Source organism: Lissotriton vulgaris, chromosome 11, assembly GCF_964263255.1.
Source record: "Lissotriton vulgaris chromosome 11, aLisVul1.2, whole genome shotgun sequence".
NCBI classification, from domain to species: Eukaryota; Metazoa; Chordata; class Amphibia; order Caudata; family Salamandridae; genus Lissotriton; species Lissotriton vulgaris.
Window position 1 is genome coordinate 966185984 of NC_141699.1, and position 20177 is coordinate 966206160.

The 20177-nt window shown below is 44.3% G+C and overlaps 1 protein-coding gene across 1 annotated transcript in view; it reads left to right on the top strand.

Annotated features, from left to right (window-relative positions):
* Window positions 1-20177, top strand: part of IGSF10 (immunoglobulin superfamily member 10) — a 107781-nt gene that overhangs the window by 53796 nt on the left and 33808 nt on the right. The window contains exon 3 of the mRNA XM_086944135.1: window positions 17810-17939. Within this exon, the coding sequence (XP_086800261.1) occupies window positions 17810-17939 (130 nt within the window). The remainder of the gene's footprint in view (window positions 1-17809; window positions 17940-20177) is intronic.

The window sequence follows — 20177 nt, forward strand, 5'->3', positions numbered from 1 at the left end:
ATCATTTTTGTATTTTTTGCAAAGTGATTAGTACTTTTTTTCCTGGAGACCTTCTTGCAGAACTGGAAAGTGGAGTTACAGAATTAGAATTTGAAAACAACATCAAAGAGAATGTGTTAACCAGTCAAAAGTCAAAAGTCAATTTTATTGTATAAAATTATTAAAAATCATTACCAGTCAGTACAGGGTTTGGATAAAGTCGGCAATCTTCAGTTTGACATGTTTCGCAACTTTGCCCATCTTTGCTTACAGATGTTACTTACAAAAAATGGATAGCATCATACTCCCCAAAGTTCGGTTTGGATTCTTTAGAGAGTGTCACTAACTATGTAAAGTATACAAACAGACTAAGATTAATTTGTAAATCTGCACTAAAAAAATCTAAGCAACTTTGCAAACCCTTGCCCAGTATGAAAGTAATGAGCATGAATGCTGAATCCTCAAAATATCAGATGTAGCTGAGAAGTGAAAGTGAATGCCCTTTGATACCTGATGGCATCACATATTTGACATAGTAATCCCACTCAAAGCCGCTCAAGAGCCTCTTATTAACTATTCCGGGACTTGCAGAAGGCAAGGAACGAAAAGTGTAGACTGTAAATAGACCTGTTAACATTCTGTGTACTTTCTCTTTCATCAGCTATTTCCATGATTACTGAAAAGAGGGGTAGCTTTGACAATTAATGACCAACAAATGTCAAGTAGGGTGTTAGAAATTGGGTTTCTGGTTGGCTAGGGTATGCACCTAAGCTAGGCAGAACACGCAAGTCTCTGTCAGGGTAAGGGAGTTACACACCCAAGATACCCCTCCTCACCCCTGTGGTAGCTTGGCAGAGCAGTCAGGCTTATCACAGAGGAAATGTGTAAAGCATTTGCGCAACACACACACTCCAGTGACAAACTAGGCACCCCATAAAAGAAAATATCCTTTATATTATTTACACATAACACACCTTTGACCATAAATCAATGTGTAGCATGTAAAGTACTTTAGATGACATAACATGAGTTACTGCGCCACTACGCACTTGTCAAAGAGAAGGCATATAACACATTATACCACAAAACACCAGTTGCTGCGCCGCTAGGCACTTGTCATCAAAAATGCATGTAAACACATATAGCATGTTTTCATAAATCAATAATCACTCTGCCAGTAGGCAATTGTCATGAAAATAGAGGTAATAAATCAGGTAACCACTTATAAATTTGCACCAGTCATCATAATATCAGGGCACATAAGGTCATTGAAGTTAGGCACCATGCACAATATCAACAAATACCCACTTCCTCAAGTATTAGTGGAGGCCTCCATCAAGAACTCTCCCCGAAATGCCCTTCGGGCACAGTTGAGCCCACAAACCAAGCAGCAGCCGGCCACAGACACGTGGTGCAGCCACCAAGATCGATGAGGCAGGGGCCAGCCACTCTGTCCAGGCCAATGGGGCCAGCCGTGCCCCCGACAGCAGCAAGGGGGTAATCTTCCCAAAATGCCCCCATTGGTGGGGAGACCTCGCTGGGTCCCCCATGGACAGAATTACCTAAGTCAGCTGCCCCAACTATGCAGAGCAGCCGCAGCCATTCCATTGATGTTCATGGTCCCCGGTGCTGCTCCGCAGTGAGGCCGATCGGGGCACCTCCACCGGAGCCTAAGCCCTCCTCGCTCTCCGCTCCCGCATGTGCACTTGAAGGGAACAGCATGGAGGGGGAGACCTCACCTGGTCCTTCCCCCCTCCTGGTACAAGGATCCCGGCCGTTGCTTGTGTTGGTTCTGAGCCCTCGAAAGGCTCAGGGCTCACCTTCCGGCTGCGGCCTCCGTGGTGGCTGGCCACACCCCCTCTCTCCTGCCAGGAAGGCAGCAAGAGGGAGCAGGACACTCTTCTTGGTTCTGGCATGTTATCTGAGTCCTAAGATCAGCGCCAGCATGAACAGGGGATCAGCCTCGCACTGGTCCTTGTGTTAACACTCCACCCCTGCCAGTGCCTCCGGGCCCAATTAGGGGGCAAAAAATGAAGTGCACACCATGCGCTTAATGGCACCTCACATAGAAAGAAAGGTGGAGCGCTCCTCATGTGCTAGTCATGGGGGGTGCGCTAGGAACTTCAGGCCAGCCCACCCCACAACAGATGCAAAAAAACAATTGATGGACAGAATGCAGAACAGTGTCATACATTCACCCCAGAACAGAGATCCTGGCCTAAATCCATTGTTTTTCTGCTCACCACGCCATTCCAGTTTGGACCCAGCCCTATGCAAATCAGTCTTGACCCTGCGCCCAATGGCAACAGTCCAGCACGAAGTGCCAGGCCAGGTCCTCCCTCGACTGGTAACAAGCATCCCAGTTTCGGGCTTTCAGCCCTCATCAGCCAGGATAGCTTGACTCCAGTGGCATGGTGAGCACGGGACCCACGTCTGGGCATACCCATCCCACTCGGGGTGACAAATGCAAAAATAACAATTGATTGACAGAATGCAGAACAATGTCATACATTCACCCCAGTACAGAGATCCACGCCTAAATCCATTGTGTTTTGCTCACCATGCCATTCCAGTTTGGACCCAGCCAAATGCAAATCAGTCTTGACCCTGCGCCCAATGGGAACAGTCCAGCCCGAACTGCCAGGCCAGATCCTCCCTGGACTGGAAAAAAGCATCCTAGGACCGGTGTCAAGCTATCCTGGCTGAAGAGGGGTGAAACCCCGAAACCGGTTCTAGGATGCTTGTTTCTGGTCCAGGGAGGACCTGGCTTGGCAGTTCGGGCTTGACTGTTCCCATGTGGCACAGGGTCAAGACTGATTTGCATATGGCCAGGTCTAAACTAGGGTGGCATAGTGAGCAAAAGAAAGATGGATTTAACCCAGATCTCTTGACTGGGGGTGAATGTTTTCATTTGTTCTGCATTCTGTCCATCAATTGTGTGTCTTTTGCTTTCTTGCCCTAAGTGTGCCAGGTATGACCAGACGTGGGTCCTGGGCTAACTGTGCCACTGGAATCAATCTATCATGGATGAAAAAGGGATGAAACCCCAAAACCTTTCCTTAGGATGCTTGTTTCTGGTCCAGGGAGGACCTGGCTTGGCAGTTCGGGCGGAACTGTTCTCATGAGGCACAGGGCCAAGACTGATTTGCATATGGCCAGGTCTAAACTGGGGTGGCATGGTGAGCAAAAGAATGATGGATTTAACCCAGATCTCTTGCCTGGGGGTGAATGTTTTGATTTGTTCTGCATTCCGTCCATCAATTGTGTGTCTTTTGCTTCCTCATCCTAAGTGTGCCAGGTATGCCAAGACATGGGTCCTGGCCTCACTGTGCCACTGGAATCAAGCTATTCTGGCTGAAGAGGTGTGAAACCCTGAAACCATTCCTAGGATGCTTGTTTTTGGTCCAGGGAGGACCTGGCTTGGCAGTTCGGGCTGGACTGTTCCCATGAGGCACAGGGTCAAGACTGATTTGCATATGGCCAGCTCTACACTGGGGTGGCATGGTGAGCAAAAGAATGATGGATTTAACCCAGATCTCTTGGCTGGGGGTGGCTGTTTTGATTTGTTCTGCATCCCGTCCATCAATTGTGTGTCTTTTGCTTTCTTGCCCTAAGTGTGCCAGGCATGCCCAGACGTGGGTCCTGGGCTCATTGTGCCACTGGAAGCAAGCTATCCTGGCCGAAGAGGGGTGAAACCCTGAAACCAGTCTTAGGATGCTTGTTTCTGGTCCAGAGAGGACCTGGCTTGGCAGTTCGAGCTGGACTGTTCCCATGAGGCACAGGGTCAAGACTGATTTACATATGGCTGGGTCTAAACTGCGGTGAGCAAAAGAATGATGGATTGAATCCCCTTGACTGGAGGTGAATGTTTTGATTTGTTCTGCATTTCGCCCATCAATTGTGTGTCATTTGCTTTCTCACTCCACAACAGAGGCAGAGCTCTTTACAGCTTCTTTTACAGCATTCTTTTTTCAAAGAAAAATGGGCAAAGAACAGTTCAGACCTTCTTCTTCTTCAGGGAGGTCCATTATAGATTTTAGCACATGTTTTTATCTTGAAGTCTTTTGTATCCCTGAAACTTCCAACCAGAAGTCAGCACACACAAGACTTTGGAGATTCTTCACAAGCAGAACGCCACAGCAGGGCAAAAAGAGTCAGTACTTTTCCTCCACCTCAGACAGAAGCAGCAACTTCAGGCCAACCCCACACAGCACACAGCAAAGGGGCAGAACTCTTCCTTACAGTCAACCAGCTCTTCTTCTTGGCAGGGCCCTCTTGTTTCTGGAAGTAATCTAAAGTCCTGGGGTTATAGGTGTAATACTTATACACCATTTTGCCTTTGTTCTCTTCATGGCCAGGGTCTCTGAACCCAGTCCAAACCAGTTCTGAATTGACTGGTGCGGCATGACCACAGGGGGCGGAGACAGCATTGTGCAAAAGGAGGCACAGCCTATTAAGGTGAAACCACATCTCCACCCACTACTCTAAATGCAGACCAGGTCTATTCAGGCCTGCAATTAGTCACACAGGCAAGGGAGGGCACACCTCAACCCCCCAGTAACTGTCTAGAGTGAATGCACATCTCAGCTCCTGTCACTCACACACCAGATGCTGAATATACAAACAGCCAGAGACACACAGAATCGTGAAGGAAGAAAATGCCCATTTTCTAAATGTGGCATTTTCAAACACAGGATTTAAAAACCACCTTCACCAAAAGGCGTGTTAATAAATTCTGAGTTCAGACAGTCAAAACTTAATAATCCTATCTTCTCCCTATTGCAAGTTATGCATGTACAAATGTTACAGTGCAACGCCAATTATAAGTCTATGGGACAGATAGCCTTTCCACAGTGAAAGCAAATTACACAGTATCTCACTATCAGGGCATGTCACACACACTAGTACATGTCCTACCTTTCACATACATTGCACCGTGCCCATCGGGGTACCTTGGGCCTACTATATGGGTGCCTTACATGTAAGGAAATAGAAGGTTTGGGCCTGGCAAGTGGGTGCACTTGTCAGGACAACATAGCAATTAACAAAAAGTTTGTGGATAGACCTGTCAAAAGGGCCAGGTCTAACAAAGGGCCAGCAACTGTGACCACTTGACACCCCTAGATGTTGTCTGTGATAGCACTCTGCTAGTTGAATCCAATGTTGTACCTCTTAAAGCAAACGTAGCTTTAAAAAACATCAGCATCTATAGGGCCGGACCTCATAAAAATCAGTGGCAATGTAATTGCAAAAGTAGCCCACAAAATGCAGGCGCCAAACAATTACAATGCAGGACAAAAATGACTTAACTCAAAGACCTGGAGATGGAAGAAGACATTGGAGCATAAAAGCTAATGGTTAAGAATACACATATGAAAAAGGTGAAAATGGGATACATAACCATCTACAAGCCCTCTATGCTAAATAGCTAAAGATACATCCATCGGTAAACCAATATTTGAGCGACAGACTGATTTTTGATTACATATAATCTGTATATAAACCTGAAAATAGCCTTCCACCAATGGATGGCTGGAATATCATGTGGTCACCCTGTTTTACATCTCCCCCTTCAGATGACAGAGGGAGGGTGGTGGATCTGATGGCAAGGCCTCCACTAACACTTCCATCTGGTGCATAATAGATCAGGGTTAATTCTGTCAAACCTGACGGTGGACCACCCACCTGATTTATGGTGACAGTTCTCTCTCCAATTTTGGTGGTGTCAATATGGAAGACGTCTGCATAAAGTGTATGTCAGATATTTTGAAACTGCAGTCTGGTGTCCCAAAGGTGCAGAGAGAGCCCTCATCACGAGTAAGAGATGCCTGAATTGTGGGTAATATCCCCACTGTGGCATTTTTCAACTATCCACATTTGCTGCTGGCCATTCCGCCATACTGCACAAGAACAGTGGAGTTGCTGAGTCTGGATTCTACTTGTATAGGTTCTTGCCATGACTGAAGATGCCACTCAAAGGCAAAACCCCAGCAGCTACAGTTGCCACCTCTCAGTATGCCAGATACTCCTCCATGTTTGATGGAGGTGTTCCTTCCTCCACACTTGGGGTTGACACATGCTCTATGAATACCTTTAAATCTGACAATTAAACAGTGTCCCTTGTAAAGTAAAGGAGTAAGCAGAAAATATATGCAATATTAAGTATATAGAATCATTTGGAAAACCAAGTGCGCAAATTATGAATGTAGGAGAGGCTACAACATTTAGGTCTCTTAGAGAGTCAGACCTTGACCTCCATAAGCCTGAAAGAAAGTCCACCTTACAGCTGTACCATCAGTCTCACATGGTGCTCCATGATTGGTGATCTCAGTACGACTTTTACCACTGCTGTTTTAAGGTTTCTTCAGTTTTAAGCTATTTTCAGAATTGCTTTCCATTGTGTCTGGATGTATCGTCATTTCATCTGTAGTGGGCATCAATTTGGTCAACAAGGGAATCTGGTGGCGAGGGTAAGCTACAGGGGAGTTGTGGGGTGGCTTGTGTAAGATATATATACATATATATATATATATATATATATATATATATATATATATATATATATATATATATATATATATATATATATATATATATATATATATATATATATATATATATATATATATATATTTTAAATTCTGTTTTCCGCCAACACCTTAGGTTCTGTATTTGATGATACATGCCTTCAAGTGACAGATTTTAAGTCTCTGAAACCATCTGGTCGTACAGGTATAGCAAAGGCTTACTTGATAGCTGTTACTTCCACAAGGAGATTGGATGAATTGTGTTCTTTCTTGGGCAGCATCCACTTCTGCTGGTAAAGCACATTCTTGATTATTTGTTTAGTTTTCAAATTCAGAGTTCCTTCCCGTAGATCTCAATACATTATGCTAGCTTAGGGTTGAATTCTTCATTTCTTAGAATACAATTCACAATTTGTTTTACTGCACCTTTTTTCTTGGTGTGTTTTTGCTTCCCCACATCAGGTCGAAGGGGTGTTCATGATTTACTCTGCCTCTTGATTAGGAGTGGAGCAATGAAGAGGGTTGTACAGGGATTACCTTGAGTACTTTCTGGTAGTCATCCTTTCTCCATGTCCTACTTTTCCATATCCCAACCATAATATCCTGACCTCTCACCCAGGTGAGTGGCCATCAGCCTTTTAGTTGATTTCAATCAAATTAAAGGAGCATTGCATGGTAGCTTATCTGTTGTGCATAACATTTCATGTTGAGTAGGGCATACATTTCAGAATGTGTGGCATTAGTCTGTTTCCCTACCTAGAGGTGGATTCAATGTCATAGCTAAGCACTGTGGTAAAGAAGAGTAGGAATAAGAACTATGAAAAACTACTAGTAGGTAATCTGGGAGTGAGGCTCAAAGGTGTTCTTCAAATAACTACAATTCTTAAGCACTTCTATTCATTTAAGATAATGACATATAGCCACACTGGAAAATCTTGGAGGTTTACTCCTGTCAAAGAAAGGAATACATCATTTTGCAGCTGATGAAAGGGAATTCAACACCTACAAAAATTGTAGTGATGCAGGATAAGAGGTTTCTTCCCCATGGAAAGAAACTAACAAAAATATTAGCAAGTGCTTAATCATATATTTGAATGGAAACATCTATGTGTGTGCAGTACATTCTTAGAGGCAAAAATGGATATCACACACGTTTCCTCGAGTATGACTGGAAACGCACGACTTTCACAGCTTTCTAGACATTACCTGAAAAACGTTTGTGAATCCCAAAATGGGAAGCTGCACCCACACAGGGTCGGAATTCTGCTTCTATATTTGTTCTCACCCAGGATTATGATTGAATGGATAACCTTCTAATGTTTTGATATTAGTTCAACAGAACCATCAATTAATTCATTCATTTGTTAATATATTCAATTACATAAATATCAACTTATTCATTCAATTTGTTAATGTATTCATTCGCGCAACTATCCATTCATGCTTCGTCCAACAGTCCATCTCTATATGTTCTTAAATTGTATGTATGATGGTGTTGTTCAATGCTTTTCTTATGATTTATGTGTATACGTTTAATCTCGATTCATCTCCTCCCTCCACATTCTATGTCACCAAAATAATAATGAAAACACAGTAATATTTCTGCACACTAACCAGGAAATAGTCCCAAACACAATCAAGGAGCGTCTGGAGGGGGCCAATAAATCCACCACTTTTCAATTACATTTTCAGTTGGCGAGCCTTCTTTCTCCCTAGAGAACTTCTCGTGGTTTTTCTTTTTTTACTAATAGCTGTTGGTCATTTAGCATTTCAGAATTGTGAAATTCCCGAGTCTAATAATGTTTCCTGTTTGTGCTTAAGTGAAACGATGTTCCACTTTCGTGTATATATCAGTTTGGTCAGATGGACGGGACATTCTAGAGAAAAATTGCTGCCTAGGTCGGACTACATAGAATCCTTGCAGCCATAATTTTCTACTCACCTCCCACAGCAACTTTGACACTGTTCCAACGTTCATATGACATAGAATGAACTGCTGCCTGTGTAATTTTGCCATAAGGTTTGCACTAATTGACTAGTCTGTCCATATGTTGATGTCAATGTAAGTAAAATGTAAAAATGTAAATTGATACTTGTATAGCGCACTACTCACCCGCAAGGGTCTCAAGGCGCTTGTACGAATACCGCTGTGGAACCCATCCTGGCTTTCCCTGTGAGTCGTCCACTCCTGGGCACCCCCAAGGTGGAGTCCAGGCATCCTTAGCGTTGTGGGGGCCGTTGTGGAGATTAAGCAAGCTATTGCCCAGAGTTGCAGAGTGGGACTCCATGATAGGAATAGGCACAGAGGCGAGAATTATCAGGTCCGTGGAATTTTTGAGCCCAAGACCCGCAGAGGCGGGAATTGAACCCTGGTCCCGGGCCAGACCTCTGCATCAGGGTCTGCCGCTCTAATCATTGAGCCACACTTCTCCAAAATTCTCCAAAATGACACTTGCACCTTTGAAATCTAAGTGTTCAAGACCTGGGAAGTCTACTGAATTTCTAATCGTCTTCCAATTTATGTAAAATTCATTAGCGAAGAAAATTTGCTTTTAAGAAATGTGTGGATCCATCGTATTAACTTTTTTGCTGTCCATCCTGAACCATTCAAAGGCCCACATGTATCAGCGGTTTTCACAACAATGCTAGAATCCAGTATGCTGAACATAATATACTCCACCGTCAACATAATATCCTCCACCTTGACTACATGACTCATGCGAAATTAGGGAAAATCTATGTATCCGCTAGCTCGCTGTGTCCTCACTGTCATGAGCCTGATGCGGGCATTAAACACATGTTCTGGGAATGCCCCAGAGGGATTGCATATTGAAGGGAGATCTTCTCTCTGTTGACTGCCACAACAGGAGGTCCTGAGTTACACAACTTGGAGTGCTGCATACTAGGCTTATGTCAATGCTCCAAGTCCAGCAAGGTAGAAATCAGACTTTTGGCCCAGGTCCTCCTTCTGGCCAGACCACTGATTACAAAGAAATGGAAGGCCCCTTCCTTACCAGGTGTATCCCGATGGCATGATACTGTGATTCACTGAGCAAAGTTGAGGTGCACTTGTTGCATAGAGAAAGCTAGGGGATTGCGCACGTGTCCAATTGCCACCTCACAGGATGAGTTGATCCATACCTTTAAAGAAGGCACAAGGAATGACACAATCAATCAATCAATCAATCCTAACACTTGTATAGCGCGCTACTCACCCGGGAGGGTCTCAAGGCGCTTGGGGGAGGGGATCCGCTACTGCTCGAACAGCCAGGACTTGAGTTGTCTCCTGAAGGCGAGATGGTCCTGGGTCAGTTGAAGGTGGGTGGGGAGGGAGTTCCATGTCTTGGCCGCCAGGTAGGAGAAGGATCTGCCTCCGGCGGTGGCTCTTCAGATGCATGGCACGGCGGCGAGGGCGATGCTGGTAGATCGTAGCTGGCGGGTGGGCGTGTAGAAGGTCAGTCGGTCGTTGAGGTACTTGGGGCCCAGGTCGTGGAGAGACTTGTGTGCGTGGGTGAGGAGCCTGAACGTGATCCTCTTGTTGACGGGGAGCCAGTGCAGGTCCCTCAGGTGGCCGGAGATGTGGCTGCGTCGGGGGATGTTCAGGATATCAAGACACAAGACACCCTGGAGAGATTCTCCCCTTTTCCCGATATGCTCCATTACACTGAAGGACCTGTGGTGCTCACTGGGCTTCTGCACATACCTGAGGTCCCGGGGAGGATATGTTTATTCACTGGAGGACCATGATTCCCCTCATGGCTGTCCACATCTGCTCTTTTTTATATGATTTAGCCATGCTTGTCATTGTTTTGTACTGTTATACTTGGTTCTCTCTTGTTTACGCTGAAGTGCATTTTAAGCTCAGTCATATTGGCTATACCAGAAGTTTGAAGCTATTGGCGTGTCCACCTTGTGCCTTTGCTACATTTATGTCTGGTTCATGGTATTGTTTTTGTATTCTTAAACATCAAAATCTGAATAAAATAATTCTAAAATGTATTAAAGGTTTTTGCAAGCTTTTCAATTGTAGTAACATCAATTACAAAACAAGCATTAGCAAATCCATTCACTCTGATGTTGGCTGCCAGCCCTTTGGCTTTCCCATTGCTTCTTTTGTTTTGCCATGGTGTTTATAAAACTTTGTTGGGGGAGCTGCCAATCCCTCTCTAATATTAAAAATGCACCCTCATTGGTCTCAAGAAGCACAAATTGCAATAGTAGTCTTTACCACTCAAGCAAATTATTGTGTGTTTATGTGCTCCTTCTGAAAGAGAAGAATGGCACAACTCATAGGGAAGTTAGTCAATGGATGAGTGAACTGACCCACTGCCCATGCTGTATGCTGTAGTGTTTGAAAGAATAATGTGAATAACACAACTATAAGCAAATGTATGAAAAGAACTAGCTGAAATCCCATTTTGGAAAGTATATTATAAATACATAAGTTTGCTAAAATCAAATGGTCTTGGATAGTGACAAACCAAAAAAGACATTTTGTGAGCCCTGAATGACTTTGCAACTGTCAATGACCACATTGCCTGTCTTACTGAATTGAAGGAAAACTGGGACTAAAAGTGAATAGCAAAAATATGTATCAATGCTTTGCCATTACAAAAGTGGTTAAAAAGCATGATTCTATCAACTTTTGAAATAGGGTGGTATCCATTTGCAAAGTGGAAGTTATTCATGAAAGGCAGATTCCATTTTGTGAAGGTCTGCTGAGGCATGGGCAAGGACATCAGAAAGAACATGCAGTAGTCATAAACATTGCTATACACTCTACCCAATGGAAAAGAATGCTGCAATTTGGGCATTTTGCAAATCTTTATACAGTGTTGGGGGTCACTGACCTTTCAAGCCTGATCCTTTCATCCAAACCCACTTACACGAGTTCACATGTGGAATCCTACCTCATTAATATACATGAGCAAAAAGAACAATTGATGGACAGAACGTTGAACTATGTCGAATATTCATTTCAGTACAGCGATCTGGACCTAGTTCCATCGTTTTTTTCTCCCCATGCCATTCCAGTTTAAACACAGCCATATGCAAATCAGTCTTAACTTTGTTCCCCATGGAAACAGTCCACCCCGAACTGCCAGCCAGGTCCTCCCTGGACCGAAACGACCGTCCTGGGACCGGTTTTGGAGTTTCACCCCTCAGCAGCCAGACTAGCTTGAATCCAGTGGCATGGAGAACACAGAACCCATCCCACTCAGGGTGACAAATGCAAAAAGAACAATTGTTGAACAATGTCAAACATTTGCCCCAGTACAGAGATCTGGGCCTAAATCCATAGATTTTTTGCTCCCCAGGCCATTCCAGTTTAAACCAAGCCATATGCAAATCAATCTTGACCCTGTTCCCCATGGGAGCAGCCTACCAGAACTCAGAGGCCAGGTCCTTTGTGGACCCGGAAACAAGCATCCTGGGACCGGTTTCGGAGATTCACTCCTTACCATCCAGGCTAGCTTGACTCCAGTGGCATGGAGAGCACTGGGCTCATGTATGGGCATACCTGTTCCACCTGAAGTGACAAATACAAAAAGAATAATTGATGGACACAATGTTGAACAATGTCAAATATTCACACCAGTACAGGGATTTGGGCCTAAATCCATCATTTTTGTGCTCCCTATGACATTCCATTTTAAAGCCAGCAATATGCAAATCAGTCCTGACCCTGTACCCCATAAGAACAGTCCAGCCCAAACTTCTTTTTGCATTTTTCGCCCTAAGTGGGAAGGGTATGCCAAGATGTGGGTCCCATGCTCACTGCCCCACTGGATTCCAGCTAGCCGGGTTGATGAGAGGTGACGCCCCGAAACTGGACTCAGGATGCTTGTTTCTCGTACAGGGAGGACTTGGCTTTTCAGTTCGGGCTGGCCTGTTCCCAAGAGGCACAGGGTCAAGACTTATTTGAATATGGGTGGGTCCAAACTGGGGTTGCATGGTGAGCAAAAGAAAAATGGATTAAACCCAGAACTTTGTGACTAGGAGTGAATGTTTGCATTGTTCAGCATTCTGTCCATCATTTGTTCCCTTTTCATCAATATAGATGAGGCAGGATTTCTCTGAATCCCTGAAAATGACTGATTTGCTCCCCGCTAGATTGGTGCATCCAACGTTGGGAAGTAAAGGAATATGTTGGACCGCAGCGCTGTGAAAAAATATCAGCTGCTTTGTAACTCAATCCGTGTTTTCTAAGATATGAACATTTTTTGGGAGTCATATTTTCATTCAATTTGGGACTTCAGTCCGTTCTTTGGAATATTTAGCATGTATAACTCTCCTCATGCCCACTGGTGGCTTAAGAATATCCTAATGAGCTGCACCTCCGGTCACAGTCACACACTGGGGCTGCTATATGTACTAGAAATACAGGAGTGAGGGCCAAATTTGGCAGCGCCGCGCTTCAACATTTTCAAAATGCAGTGATGCGCAGTTTTTACTACAATATGGCGCACCCCTGTGTTTTCCCTAGTGCTTGCGCTAAAATTAGCTGCCTAGCTCCAATGCAGGCACCCTTGCACTATTGTGCAAGGGTGCCTGCGTTACAGGGAATGATTGTTTATGTGCAGGAAGGTGTCCCTTCCTGCGCATAAACAATCCATAATGGGTATTTGTTACTTCTATGCATTGTGCAGCACACATAGAAGTAGCAAACAACCATTATTTAGTGATTGTTTATGTGCAGGAAGGAGCCCCTTCCTGACCATAAACAATAATTAATGGCTTTTTGCTCTTTCTATGTGTGCTGCATAATGCAGCATACATAGAAAAAGCAAAAACAAGGAGAAATAAAAGCATTTCTCCTCATGTGCCATTTCAATGCTGTTTTGGCTCTGCCACACATTAACACCTCTGTGAAATTTGGGGCAGAGTCAAAAAGCAATGGGTGTTGCAGTGGAACGCCCACAAATACACCCATTGCTAGCCCCTTTGCCACAAAGGACTGCAGCGGAAAGGGCCATATTTACAAGGTGACGTCATCTAGAAAAGGGTTATTTGTGGCCAGGGAGATATTTACAAGGTGGCCATAAGCCATGTTAAGTGGCTTAGCCCCACCTTGTAAATATTGAAAATGGCGCAATGCCACTGGATCGTCAAAAAAGGTGACGCTCCCTGCGATAGGGACTGGTAGATATGCCCCACAATTTCTATCTCTCTTTGCTGTTGCAGTTACTTCCCGCTCCCCATTTGGATATGACAGAAGTGCTGCTGGAGCTTGCTGTGATGACATGAGCCCAGACGTGCTGGTATTTTTGCTGGTGTGGAATAGCAAAACATGGTACCGCCCCTGAGGCTGGTTCCCTTGCCTCAGTGCTCTCGATGTAGAGGCAGACATAAAGAAGGAATATTTTATAACTCATGTTGACTGACAGCAATTGCTCATTAGCTGTCCTGGAGTCTGCTTCAAATAATGAATGAAACATCCAACTAAGAAAAAACAGTGACCTAAATGGGCTGACCCAAGCTTGGTAGCATTGTAAAAAAAAAAGAAACGCAACTCAGAGCCTTCGCGTTTTGTTGCATTACAATGCACCGGGTATGCATTACATGGGGAGATCATGGTCATTCCCATGTTTCCATCCATGTATTTTGACACAAACCCAGATATACTAAAGATAGTAAACCAGGGTTTATTCCTAAATAGTTCACTTATCCAAGAGAGGCATAACAAAGGGAAATATCTTAATTTTTCCTGGTTACTTCCTCTTTCAGAGGAGCACCCTTCTCCGACACACATGGAAAGAGGAATATACCCCCTGAGAATTGATTTACTGGAGGAAGGATCCTCTCCTGCTCAAAACCAAACCTGACCACAACACAGGTACCTTTGCGATACATGCCTGTGTCGTGATAGACAGCCACAAGGGTACCTGCCTATGAAAAGAGCTGAAAAGTATCATAGCTTAATAGATATGGCACTGTTCAGCTCTCTCCCATTGCAGTTCTGTGTTGTGTGAACGTTTAGTACATCTGCCCCCAGGGAAGGGTCGCTACCGCAGGGCTCTCTGCAGGTGAAAGGATCAGACCTCCAGCAGTGGAGTGAGTCCACACAAGCAGAGGAGAATAAACGGGGCGTTAGCGGAGACATGGAGGCAATGAAGTGTTCTGCTAGTGTAAGGAGCAGCCCCATGGCAGCAAGAATGAGAGGTTAAAGAAGAGAAATGGGGCATCTAGAGTGGCACAGGATGAGAAGTGATTGCCATCAGGTGCTCCATATTTAAACTGACCCTCTTGTGCCAGCTATCCCATGAGGTGGGCAAGGCTTGTTATGTTAATAGGGCTTGTAGAGCGCATGGCTACCCGAGCAACGGGGCGTCCCACCGCTAGTGTAACTGGCAGCAAAGATGGAAGGTTTAAAGGCTAAAAGGAGGACAGCCCGGAAATGACTATAATGTGGATGCCACGGGGCATAGGCGCACAACACGGGCGTCCCCGGCTAGATGGAGGAGAATAGCCAGGTTTTAATCTGTTTCCTGAAAGCCCAGTGATTTTGAGTGCGGGGAGCCAAGATTGGGATAGAGTTCCAAAGAGCGGGGACCAGGGACCTGAATGAGCGCCCCCCCGTTCTGCTCCTGACCACCCTGGGAGTACAGGCCAGGTGCAATTCTGCAAAACGCAGTACTCGCATCAGCACATACAGTGAGCAGAGCCCCTGCAGAATCTGGGGGCCCAGGCCGTACAGAATCTTATGGATGGTGCAAAGAGTTTTAAAGTGAATTCTCAGTTCGATCGGAAGCCAGTATAGGCGGTGCAGAAGATGGGAGGTGTGGCAGTGTTTAGGGAGGCCGAAGAGGGTGCGGGCAGCAGCATTCTGAGCCTGTTGTAGTCTCTTCATGACCGATTTGTTTGCACCCAATAAAAGTCAGTTACAGTAATCAAGACGAGACAAGACCACTGATTGAATGATCACCTGGCTTGTGCAGGATGCAATGGAGCTACTTGTGAGGTGAGGGAGCTATTAATTGGTTGTGCACACAGTGCATTAAATGAACTGTTAGCACCTACAAAAAATAAAATCAATTATGGACCACAGTAGCCAGTGCTTCAAAGAGAAGGGGATGTGTAAAAGCTCCTTTCCATATCGGTATGATGTGTATGTTGTGTGTTGCATGGTCAGCTGCGGCCCCTGCTAGTAAGAGAGGTGGGTATATGGGGCCGGGGGGGGGGGGGGGTATTTCGATGGACGATGAAGAGGGAAAATAAATAAATATTTAACATCCCCTCATCATCGTCTGTCGCAATCCCCCCCACCTGGCCCCACAGCTCTTACCTGCTTGGGTCGCAGCTGTCCATGGTGTGTATGGTGTGTTCGATGAGGAGCTCTTGCCAGAGGGCTAAAGCCACCTGTTCAAGAGATGTATATATAGCTCAGCTGATAAAAGGAAACCAATTGTCAAGGACAATATTAAATAAGCAGAGACCTGTTTTTTATTTCATAATTATTTTGTAACACAACAGCTTGTCCCAAGAGGTAACTTTATAGCACTGGCTGTCATTGATTAAGACCCCTCAAATGGTCAATAAGATTGTTAGAAGTTACTCACATGTCCATATTGGTGTTCTAAAGGTAGATTATGACTTATGCTGGTAATTATTTGTCAAAAGGCAACACGATGCTGAATGAAGTTTATCATTAAAAAAACATATGAATAGAATAATTGATAATAATGAAATAGCTCAAGTAACATTCCAACTGGAAATTGATGAGCAGGTTACATAAAATATATCAGGTATCGCATTTTAGCAGTTGTCATCCTTACAGGTTAAATACACCATTTAGTAACAGTCCTGTATAAGTAGTAAAATACATTTACCTATTGATTTATTGTGATGTCTCTCAAATACGAAGGCAAGGTTTATTTTCAAATAATAGTTCGAATCCTGTCACTAGGTAAGATTGCATCAACTTCATTGTAATTCGGTCGATCTTCAGTCCAGTTAACCAACCCTCTCAGCTAGTTCTGATTTAGTTCTAGCAATGACTAGTATAACACACTACAATGCAATAAAGCAACGGGGTAAAATTGCTATTTTTTTTCTTCCCATAAATATTTCTGCAATAAAACATTTAAGTTCACATTACACTTAAGTAGAAGTGAAGTAGTGTGGCTCACTGGTTAGAGGCGGCAGACCCGAGAGCAGAGGACGGCTCGGGACCAGGGTTCGATTCCCGGCGCGGCAGGTTTCTGGACCAGGGTCAGTGGACTTGATAATTCTCTCGCCTCGGTGCCCACTCTGATCAGCGATCACACTCAGCAACTCTGGGCATTAGCTTGCCTCATCTTCACTAACGGCCCCACCAGACCGCTGGGGATGCCTGGTCTCACCCTGGAGATACCCATTAAGGGACCATCTCCCAGGAAAGCCAGGAAGGGTTTTGCAGCGGTCGAAGCGCCTTGGGACCCTCCGGGTAAGTAGTGCGCTATATAAATGCCTATACAGATATAGCATGGAGTCAGCCAAGTAACTAAAAGTGACATCACATATGATGTGTTGTTGTGTCAGTCTGGATTGCTTTGACTTATTTTGTACGTTTATCAGTTTGGCAGTATTCGCATGCAAATAAACCCTTGGTTCTGTACAATTAGTCGTAGGTTCAGTGGCTTAGGAAGGGAGGGGGGGTGGTGCGAGCTGCCCTGGGTGTCATCACTGAGGGGGGTGACAAAATGACAAAAATAAGTTTTAAACACATATTTTTGCCACTTGGTCAAGCCTGGGGTGAACTAGAAATCTTCTGCACTGGGTATCACCTGACCTTGCTACGCCACTGCGTAGGTTTAAAGGTGCAGAAAAGTATGGGAGGTACAAGGGTTTGCAAATACCCACAAAATATACACTTTTAAGGATGTTCACCTTCTCCCAGAACACTTATATTATATGGAAATAATATGCCCCACCCCTTCTCTACAGTTAAACCTGATGAAAACGTGGCCCATTTGCAGATATTCCCCAGTGGTTAATATTTGCTAGTAATAACTAGTGATGCACGAGCAGAGATTCCACTTCTTGTGCAAGTGAGTAACACATGCATGTACACAATGTTTTGAATTTGCATTCTTGACTTCATCTCAGCAGTGAACTCTCCAAACTAGACAGTAATCGACTTGCAGTGCCACCCAATGGCTACTCTTATTGCTAGAGTGAAGAGTTTCACATTTCAAAGGCACTCTAATGGGAGGGCATGGGTGACGTTTCTGTGAAGGTCTGCTATGTGAAGAATAAATGCCTTCCTGGAAACATAGTGGTCAAAATAACTGGATTTTGAAAATTTTTGTCTTCTTCGGCAGATACAACAGTTTGGTTGAAATTACGGAAAACGATTTTTCTGGCCAACACAAGCTGGAACTTTTGATGCTACACAGTAATGAAATACAGCGAATCCATGAAAAGGCATTTAGAGATCTCCACTCTTTACAGGTAAGGCTTTTTAGGATTTTAGCATGAGTAGACAGCGTTTGAAAATGTGCCTGTGATGTTGGAAGAGGTCACAAAACTCAGCCTTTGGAGATGGTGATGAAGGTTTCTGCCACAGCTCATCTTCACTTGAAGCAAAGTTCAACTTGCCTGGCCTGCTCCAGCTGATAATTTCATGTCACAGGATGTTCCGTAGATGGGGCATCCTGGCTCAGCATGCAACCCTCCCATGCTCTCCAATGCATGATACTTTTGGGGCAGACAGTGATATAGGGAGGATATTCAGGACTTTAAAGGGGTGGAACTTGAGCAGAACATATGGGACTGACGATGAGTGGTGGTCATATTTATCAGAAACTACTTTTCACGCATGATGTGATCCTACACTATGGAACTGCTCCATATTTAAAAAATATATATTTTTGCCATCCAATATATATATTACAGAGTTACCAGAGATAGGAGTTCCTCATATTTTTTTACAATAAAACTTTTCCAGACCTATCGTGTTTTCTACATTAGCAGAGTATGGAAAGTTTTGTGGTGATTGATCATGGGGGAGCAAAAAAAAGGGAGGGGCCCAAAACGCATTTGGGCACCGACACATTTTTCCATAGACTATGTACTCATGCAGAGCAGACAAACGCCCAGTCAGATTATAATGAAATTTGGCAGAATTACACCTTATGGAGTGAAGATGATCCTTTTGCATACTACAGGAAAGTGGGGTGTTAGATTTGGCGATCTAGAGAGGTACCTGTGACAAATAGGGGCCCTTGCGTCTAGTCAGGGTAAGGGGGTATACTCCTAAAAAAAAAACTGCTCACCCCCTTGGTATCTTGGCACGAGCAGACAGGCTTATCTCAGAGGCAGTGTGTAAAGCATTTGTGAACACATTCAGTAACTCAGTGACAACACTACAGATGGACACCACAAAAGTTCTATATTAAAAATAAGTATCTTTTATATAGATTTAACACAAGATCACAAACGACAAAAATCCAAAATACTGTACTTAAAATGGTAAAATTACCTTAGTTCTCTCTTGGATGTAAAATGTGACACTTTGAGTCAAAATACCTGAAAATGCGTAACGCAATACAACAAAAGTGTTGCAGGAAAGGTGATGTGTCGGTTCCTTACACGCAACCACACATCCAGGTTGAGAGAGGCAGAGACAGCACAAGTTGCGCTGTAGGAGAAGAGTCCCAGTGAGGTATTCCCTACATTGCCGCCAACCCGAGGAAGTGTCATTTGTCACTCCAATAGGTACATTGAGACCTTCCTCCAACTGAAGAAACAGGTCAATAACCTATTCTTTCTTTTTTCACCTTATTCACTACACCGCACTGGTCCTGAAGAAAGCCCACTGACCTACATAGGCGAATAGGGCTGAAACATGTCGACCTTATTTTAATTCCACAAAAACAGTGCGCTTGAATTCCTAATCATTCTAGAGCTGCACACAAAAGTTTACTCATTGAACCTACCCGAACCCAGACTAATTAAAGTTTCAGTCTAACTGTTCTGGTATTTTAAAGAACCCACCTTGAGCACTTATCACTCACTATTCACGATCACTACTGTTTTTAACCAAGGGTAAAAACCTCCTGGCGGAGGGTGCAAAAAAATACTGACCCAAGGATTATGCACACACGTGTTAATGAAAGCGGGGAGACAACATATACCGCTACGAGAACCTTAATTACACGTGCATGAGGGTCTTTTATTTGGGAGACACCCCACACCAACCTGCATACCCTCGTTATGCAGGACAAGTGATCCTTTCCCTCTTGATTTATTAATTAATCCTAAGGAGACTGAATGGATCAGTACTCTTCCTCCCCCCATTGATTGATTATGGTGCGCATATGATGACATCGCAAGCGTTACTATGCTTGCCATGTTACAACGGGTACCATTAGTACACAAGTTGTTACATTGCAAGCGTTGTTACAACGCACGCGTTGTAATGGTATGCGCTATCCACATCGTTGTTTGGAAGGCGCTTCCGTTTCCAAACAACGACGTGCAGATCTGATGTCGCTGGAAGCCGGAGAAGAGAGGAACCCCGGTGAAGAGAGAGAGGTAATTGTAGTTTTTTTGGGTCGTGCAGGGGTAGTCTTTCAGGTTGTAGGATTGTGTTTGAGTAGTGTATTTGAGTTTAGGGTAGTGTCAGGGGTCGTGAAGGGTAGTGTTGGGGAGTAGTGATGTGGTGTTTGTGTAGTGTAGGGTAGTCTT